Here is a 9,112-nt window from a genome sequence, read left to right as displayed (position 1 = left end):
GGCGGGCGGGGGAGGGCAGTTGGGGACAACGAGGCTGGCAGGGGAGGTAGTTGGGGGCGAGATCAGGCCGAAAAGGGAGGGCAGTTAGGGGTGATCAGGCAGGCAGGCAGAGGCAGTTAGGGGCGATCAGGCAGGCAGGCAGAGAGGTTAGGGGTGATGAGGCAGGCAGGCATTCTTTTTCGAATGAATGAATGAATGAATGAATGATTTTCATTTATGAACTGGGACAATCAGCTATCACCTGATAAATTCTGCAACTTTAATAAAGCTGTAATTTCTAGGAGATGGTGCAGAAATACCTTGAAGTAGGAGTAAGAAGATAATTCTCTAACCTAGGTGAACCACTTCTCTGTACCTTGATTTCCTGAGTTATTCTAGAAAATATGAGACACTACTCTGTCCATTGAAAGATTCTTAACAGATGTAAACTGGACTATTGTTCTGGAGAATAAGCAAATTTTATTACAACTCCTGTGCTTTGATGTAATTTCTACTGTTTTACAAAATTTTCATGATAGTTGAAAATTTGTGAGGAAAGATATATAATCATAAGTCAGCCTGTCATGTAACAGTACAAATATTTGAAAAGTAATAAACATAATTAAAAATTCTTATTTTAGGGCCTCATAATTTCTTTTCTTTTTTGGTTTTTTAATTTTGATTTATTGGGGTGACATTGGTTAATAAAAGTATATAGTTTTCAGGTGTACAGTTCTATAATACATCATCTGTATAATGTATTGTGTGTTCACCACCCAAAATCAAGTCTTCTTTGTCACCATTTTTCCTCCATTATCCCTCTTCCACCTCCCTCCACCCTCTTTTCCCTCTGGTAATCACCATACTGTTGTCTGTGTCTAAGGGTTTTTTGTTAGTTTTGTTTTTGCTTAATTCCTTCACCTTTTTCACCCAGCCCCTCTAGCTGCTGCCAGTCTGTTCTCTATCTGTATTTTTTTTCCCATCTATATATGACTTTTGCACATGCTTCATTTCATTACCCCTCACAGCTTAAATTCCAGATTAATATTTTATGTTACTTTTAAGTTTTAGGTACAATTTTACTACCATTATTTTAATAGTTTTTGCTCTTGGACTTCTTTAATATTTTTCTATTCCATGTATTTTAGTAAATAAGTACAGTTGAGCAGAATAATGGATACTATCTGTGGTCTTGAAAGATAGTCTTTGTTTTTTATAAAATGTAAAATCAGTATTTTTTACTAACTGGTAACATCTTATGTGTGCTGTTTGTCAAGCCATTCAACCTCTTTGTGATTTACTTTCAATATCTATAAAATTGGGGTAATAATTCTCATAGAGTTGTCAATATGATTAAATGAGATAAATATCTGTAAATAACTTTTAAAAGTTTTCTGTACATAATAAATGCTCATTAAAAGTTGACTTTAATTGTTACTGTTGATGATGATAGTAATAATGTACCAACATTTCTTTTTGCAACCTTTTCCATATGTGATTAATTGTTTATTTTAGCCCTGTAGTAACACTGGACCATTAATTTTTTATTGCTACCTGATATTTCTCTATTATTTCTCCCCAATTTATCATAGAATTTGATGGTTTTTTTTCTAAATTTCTATTAAACTTTAGGATTAATATTAGACAGTAATTTATATACGATTGTTGAACACAGAATTGAGTGACAACAATCAAATGTCAAAAGGCTTTTTAAGTAATATAGTTTAAGAAGTACATGTCGGAGCTCTTATTTTACTCTTTGAAAAACATCTGCTTAATGGAGATTCGGGTCTATCGAAGTTAATCTGTTTATCTGCCATTATATTCTACTTGACTATTAAAATTTCATTTTTTACATTTGTAATAATTTCCATACTTTCTGATATTTATATCAGACTAGAGGCCCGGTGCATGAATTCATGCACGGGTGAGGTCCCTCAGGGTGGCCTTGGAGATCGGGCCCCAGCTCAAGCCCCCAGCCTTGCAGCCCCACCTGGCACCCCGCCTTGGCCTGGCACCACCCCCTCACCTGCTCCACCATCCCACCTATGGGGCAATGCCTGGGAGCCAGGCAGCGGCCCTGCCCCCTGCTGTTGCCACTGCTGGTTGCCATCTAGAGGGCGATTGACGGGGCAGTTGGACCCCTGCTCGCACCCACCTTGCACCCGCTCACTTGCTCAACCATCCTCACGCTCATCAGGGCCGGCAGCGCTTCCACTGCCACCCGCTGCCAGCGCCGTGTGGCTGACGCCCACCATTTCTCGTGCCCCCCCCCCCCCCCCCCGTGGTCAGCGCACATCATAGCGAGAGGTTGAACTCCCAGTCTCCGGGTCGAATGACCACCTGAGGGGACAATTTGCATACTAGGCTTTTATTATATAGGATGCTTACAGTGTAGCATCTTTAGAAATTTAGGAGATAATTTGAAGTAACTTTTAGTGGATGATATATCTTTTAAAAGTATATTATGATTTTGAGGTGAATATAGATGACAAACTTCCTTTAAGAAAATAAATCACTTGTTTTTTTACCACATTCAGTTTGCAGCTAAGGGTACTAAATGTTTAGTACATGGGAAATGTTACAAGTAGCAGAGTCTAGTTTACACAAAGCCTTTCTGTTTAAATTCTTTGAGTTAGAGCTGCTGCATGCATTAAAACTTCTACGATTTTAGTCACTATCTGCTGAAATTTTAAATATGGGGCATATTATGTTTATACCAAAGAACAAAACTGAAATTATGTAATTATCTAATTGAATCGATTTCACAATATTCACTGTTCCATAGTAAAAGTTGCTCTACAGTGTCACTCCTTTTAAACCATTTAATCAAAGTTTCTTAAAGCTTTAGTTTTAAAAAATGTAAGTAGTGTAGTGGTGGAAGTTGAACTCTGCTTATTCATAGTTCACCAACATTTCATTTATTAAAATTTGCATCTTATTTTCTTAGCCATATTATTTAAATACATTATTTTGATCATAAGGATATAAGTTTCCAGGTTTTATTATGCAAACTTTATAGTGACCATAATAGGTTTGTATGTTATTTTGAGTAATTAGCCTTGAGGAAAAACATATAATTACAAGACTAGAAAATTGAGTGATTCTTAGAGCATTAGCAGTATACTTTCAAGGAACCAAAGAGTTGATGATACTGATGTTTTATGGATAATTTCATTCAAAAGTGATGGTATTCCTTCCTGATGGAGATTTATTACTACTTTTGCCTGATTAGATAGGATCTGTGTCACTAAGAAGGAAAAAGGTTTTCCTGAAGAAATTATTAAGAATTTAAAAGAGAAGAGGAAAGTGTGGGGAGAAGAGGGTAATGAAGGTTGTGGGTGGAATTAACTAAGATTATGAGACGTAGGGGCCTGCTTTGTTATAAAGAGCCCAGAGAGAAGGTGAGAAGATTGTGGGAAAGAGAGTAGGGGTTAACAGCACTGTCTACACTCCATGAAGACACTTTTGGCACAAGGAAACCTTTTTGCTATTTGGATCCTTTTAGGTGTGTGGATTAAAAGGGAGAAAGTGTGGCCTGACTGGTTTGGCTCAGTGGATAGAGCGTCGGCCTGCGGACCCAAGGGTCCCAGGTTTGATTCCGGTCAAGGGCATGTACCTTGGTTACGGGCACATCCCCAGTAGGGGGTGTGCAGGAGGCGGCTGATCGATGTTTCTCTCATTGATGTTTCTAACTCTCTATCCCTCTCCCTCTCTGTAAAAAATCAATAAAATATTTTTTAAAAAATAAAAGGGAGAAAGTGTGTAATTCATTAATTACATATCAACTAGAGGCCCGATGCATGAAGATTCGTGCAAGAATAGGCCTTCCTTCCCCTGGCTGCCAGCACCAGCTTCCCTCTGGCACCCAGGACCCGGGCTGCTTCGCTCTGGCTGCCGCCGCCACCCACCGGGACCCGGGCTGCTTTGCTCCTGCCACTGCCAGACACCCAGGACCTGGGCTGCTTTGCTCCTGCCACTGCCAGGCACCCAGGACCTGGGCTGCTTTGCTCCAGCCGCTGCCAAGCATCTGGAACCGGGGCTTGCTTTGCTCCGGCCGCTGCCGCCACCCACTGGGGGCATACTCCGAGCCGCGTTGCGGCTCCTTGGAGCACGCCCCCACCCCTGGTGTGTGTCCGTCCGCTGGGGCTGGGGGCAGCACACAGTCCCCTCCCACCCATCTGCGCACACAGCTCCTCCTGAGCTAGTCGTGACGCCGGCTAATTTGCATATTACCAATTTTATATATATATAGGGAATGTATAAATCAGATGTTCAAAACTTTAAAAAAGCATTGATTATGCTTTCATGCTACTTAGGGAACACCTTTGTTATGAATGGTATGGAAATACTAATGTACTAGACATATTTAACATTTTATTACTTTCTGTATTTATGTCTCCGTATTAAAATCTGAAACATAGAGATGATAATATCCAAATGTGCCATGTTAAAAATGTGTTATTAATTATTATGGATACTATGAAAATAAAAGACTAACAAATATTAATTAATTTTATTTAAGGGACCAGTCTACGCTTTTGTCAGTTTGTAATTTCAATTTATGTTTCCTTTCAATAAGTTTCATAGGAGAATTTACAAAGGGATCCCACTCCAGCTCCGAGGTGAAGTCTGGGCTCTACTTCTTGAGATCCCGAAAATGAAAGAAGATACAAGGGACCTTTATAATGTGAGTATCTGATGCCAACCTGTTATTTTGAAATTCAAAAGTAAAATTCATTTCTTTAAGCATTCAAGGTGATGTAAGGTATTCGTATCATCATTTGAAATTATATGATAGAGGCCTGGTCCACAGATTCATGCACTGGAGGGGTCCCTCATCCTGGCCTGAGCCCTCTTGCAATCCGGGATGCGAGTGAAGCAGATTCAGGGCCAACAGTGCCCTACCAGCAACCTAACCCACAGCTGATTCTGTGAGGAATTGGGCTCCCTCCTTCCTCGTCTGTGGGTCCGGGGTGCGGGTGAAGCAGAGTCGGGGCTAACAGTGCCCTAGCAGCAACCTAACCCATGACCGATTCCACGATGAATTGGGCTCCCTCCTCTACTCGTCGGAGCGTCTGCCCTCTGGTGGTCATTGTGCATCATAGCTACCAGGCGAACGGTCAGACGGTTGCTTAGGCTTTTATATATACACTAGAGGCCCAGTGCACAAAAATTGGTGCACTCGGGGGGGTCCCTCAGCCCAGCCTATACCCTCTTGCAGTCTGGGACCCCTCGGAGGATGTCCACCTGCTGGCTTAGGCCCACTCCCTGGGGAATCGGGCCCAAGCTGGCAATCAGACATCCCTCTGGCAGCCCGGCAGCCCTCCAGGGATGTCCACTTGCCAGCAAGGAGCAGGCCTAAGCTGCAGTCAGACATCCTTAGCGCTGCTGAGGAGGCGGGAGAGGCTCCCACCACCACCACTGTACTGGCAGTCATCAGCCTGGCTTGTGGCTGAGCAGAGCTCCCCCTGTGGGTGCACACTGACCACCAGGTTGTAGCTCCTGCATTGAGCGTCTGCCTCCTGGTGGTCAGTGTGTGTCATAGTGACCAGTCATTCCCAGTTGTTCTGCTGTTAGGGTCAGTTTGCATATTACCCTTGGGCTGATGGCTGTTTGCAGGCTGGTCAAGCCCCCCCACCCAGTGAGGACCCTCACCCCATGGAGGTTAGGTCAGCCTGGGTGAGGGGCTGATGGCTGTTTGCAGGCTGGTCAAGCCCCCCCACCCAGTGAGGACCCTCACCCCATGGAGGTTAGGTCAGCCTGGGTGAGGGGCTGATGGCTGTTTGCAGGCTGGTCAAGCCCCCCCACCCAGTGAGGACCCTCACCGCATGGAGGTTTGGCCAGCCTGGGTGAGGGGCTGATGGCTGTTTTCAGGCTGGCCACACCCCCTTTAGGGTGGGGAGGTCCCCACTGGGGTGTCTGGCCAGTCTGGGTGAGGGGCTGAGCACCGTTTTCAGGCTGGCTAAGCCCCCTGGCGACGTAAGCTCCCAGCCTCTTCTTTTTTTCTTTTTTTTTTAATTCTGGGATTTATTTACCTTCTATAATTGAAACTTTGTTGCCTTGAGAGGAGGTAGCAGCCGGCCGGGAAGCTTGGCTTCCTCCATCATTGGGGCAACCAAGCCTCCTGCTCGCTCCATCTCCATGGCTGCCGGCCGCCATCTTGGTTGGGTTAATTTGCATATAGTCGCTCTGATTGGCTGCTGGGATTGGCTTAACGTGTAGCGAAGGTATGGTCAATTTGCATTTTGTCTTTTATTAGTGTAGATGGCTTAATGAGACTTAAGCATGGGTAAATATAAATTATATAAATTTTAATCTCCCATCTGATTAAACATGGGTGAAATGCCACTAAATTGACAGCAGAGTGTTTTAAAAGCAAACCCACAAGGAAGAAAAAATAGGAGAGATAACAGCTGTCAATTTTTGAAAACCAGAATTCAGACAGATACTTTGTAGTCTTAGCAAACCTGAGAAAACTAATCATGGACTAGTAGTGAGAAATTGGAGAAACACTTGATTTATATTTCAGAATCTCCAAACGTTTTGATAATTGCTTAATTCCAGGTACCTCTGGAAGTGGAAGTGAAGCTAAACATAGTAGAAGTGGTTAAAAGTCTGTTGCAGAAGCAGTTAGAGCCCTTACGTCTCCTTCCCCAACCCAAGCAGGAGATTGGAGATTCACCATTTGGAGAGGGTAAAACAGAGGGCCTCTGGGCTGGAGAACACAGGCATTGCTGAGGGTGGGCTGCTGTGGTGCAAGCACGGAGGAATTGAATATACTGAATTTGGGACATTGCAGCCTTTCCTTCCACTCAGCTCCCAGAACATAGACTGCTGGGTGCTTGTCTTTTTGGCAGATCAGAAGTGCCTTCTCTGGGGAATCTGACCACCCTAAGAAAATGAACCCAAAGATACTGACTTACGGGAACCCCAGTGAAACTGCCCAGCCACTGAAGACAGTTGTGACTCCTCACCTCTGCACACAGAGCTTTCCACCAGCTGTTAGTCTCCTACTTTTAAATATAAGAGACAACGAAATATCTCTGTTCATTTGAGGAAAGGAGCTAATATGAAAGAGAAATGAGGAGAAACGGGAATAAAGGAACTTGCAAGAAACAGACCAGAAGAAAACAAAAAAACTGTCAATATCTTCAGAAGGATAAAAATAGATATTGCATCCATAAAACAAGTATAGAATGCTCTTAAAAGGAACATTTGAGAACAGCAAAGGGTTTAGGATTATAAAAATGATAATAGAAATGAAAGATTCTAGAGGAGGGTTGAAAATAACAATTGAAGAAATTTCCCAGAAAATAGATTATGAAGTTAAAGAGATGGAAAATAATAGAGAAAATATAAGAAAATTAAATGACAGCCCAGGAGATCCAACACTGTAATAATAAGAGTTCCAGAAAGAGAAAATGGGGTCGTGGGAGGAGAGGCTGGGGAAATCAACAAAGGAATTATTGAAGAAAATTGTTCAGAACTGAGAAATGTATGAGTTTTTAAGATTGAAAAGATCCATCAAATGCCCAATCATGTGGCTAAAAATAGATCCAAACCAAGCACAAAAATGTGAAGTTTCAGACCTGGAGAGAGAAACTCCTATAAGCTTCTAGAGAGAAAAAACAGACTTCATATAAAGAAGCGTGAATTAGAATGGAAACACTGGAAGTTAGAAGACAATGAAGGCAATGCCTTTTGAGCAAAAATATTTTCCAATTTAAAATTCAAAATGGCCAAATAAGAAAGGAGGTAGCTATCAGGCATTCAAAGTTTCAAAAAATACACCCTTTCACAGGAGCTACTGGAGGATGTGGTCCTCCGGAACAAGGAAATAAACCAGGAAAGAAGATGTGAAATGCAGGAAACAGGGGGCCCAAGCAAAGAGATGCCTAGCAGATGGTAAAGGGAGACCCCAAGGATAGTGCAGTAGCCCAAACTAGAGCAGGTCAGAAGGCTCTGGGAGCGATGTCTGCAAACAGTTGAAATTGAGAAAATACCCCTTCTATTTGAGCATCACCAGAAGAGATTTATGCAACTTAAAGTGAGTTTGGGATTGAGTTAGTGACAGCTGTGTAGAAGACAAGCAAATCAAAAAATAATGTAATGATCAGCTCCAAGAAAAACAAGAATATTGTGTTGGAAAGAAAAAATAAATTATAGTGGACTACATGGCTTAGCTATGAAGAGCTTTTACATACCAATGCAAACTCCAAAAAGTTCTCTATCCAAAATTAGTTTCTATCTCTATTGATAGGACAGGAGGGAAAAAGGGGATGGGAAAAGAAGAAATGGGAGTAGTAGAGATGGGGCATGAATGGGAGAGAAACTTTTCATTGTGTACCTTTTTATATTTTTTCATGTTTGAACAATGGGAATGATTTTCCTAAACCAAAAGAACTTTTAAAATGAAAATTATTTAATACTAGAGGCCCGGTGCACAAAAATTTGTGCACTGGCGGTGGGGGGGGGGCGGTGTCCCTCAGCCCCACTTGTGCCCTCTCACAGTCTGGGACCCCTCGGGAGATAACGACCTGCTGGCTTAGGCCTGCTCCCGGGTGGCAGAGGGCAGGCCCAATCCCTAGGTGCAGCCCCTGGTCGGGCTCAGAGCAGGGCTGATTGGGGAGTTGGGGCACTGCCCCCTGTCATACACAGAGCAGGGCGGATCAGGAGGTTGCGATGCCACCCCCAGTCACGCTCAGGGTAGGGCCGATTGGGGAGTTGGGGCACCACCCCCTGTCACACTCAAGGCAGGGTCGATGGGAAGGTTGTGGCAACGCCCCCTGTCATGAACAGAGCAGGGCCCATCAGGGGGATTGGGGCTCCGTACCCTGTCACACACAGAGCAGGGCCGATCAGGGGGTTGGGGAGCTCCCCCCTGTCACGCACAGAGCAGGGCCCATCAGGGGGGTTGGGGCACCATACCATGTCACGCACAGAGTAGGGCCGATAGGGGAATTGGGGCACCTCCCCCTGTCACCCACAGAGCAGGGCCGATCAGGGGGTTGGGGCACTCCCCCGTGTCACACTCAGGGCAGGGTCGATGGGAAGGTTGCGGCTCCACCCTGTCACACACAGAGCAGGGCCGATAAGGGGGTTGAGGAGCTCCCCCCTGTCACGCACAGAG

At 44.0% G+C, this 9,112-nt stretch overlaps 1 protein-coding gene across 3 annotated transcripts in view; it reads left to right on the top strand.

Annotated features, from left to right (window-relative positions):
* USP6NL (USP6 N-terminal like) overlaps positions 1 to 9,112 on the top strand; it is a 177,709-nt gene that overhangs the window by 130,448 nt on the left and 38,149 nt on the right. For all 3 annotated transcript variants that reach the window (XM_005862286.2, XM_005862284.2, XM_005862285.2), the window contains one exon: positions 4,562 to 4,669. In XM_005862286.2, coding sequence (XP_005862348.1) covers positions 4,562 to 4,669 — 108 coding nt within the window. The remainder of the gene's footprint in view (positions 1 to 4,561; positions 4,670 to 9,112) is intronic.

This window comes from Myotis brandtii, unplaced genomic scaffold (genome assembly GCF_000412655.1).
Source record: "Myotis brandtii unplaced genomic scaffold, ASM41265v1 scaffold163, whole genome shotgun sequence".
Classification (NCBI taxonomy): Eukaryota; Metazoa; Chordata; class Mammalia; order Chiroptera; family Vespertilionidae; genus Myotis; species Myotis brandtii.
This window is presented reverse-complemented; position numbering and strand designations above follow the sequence as displayed.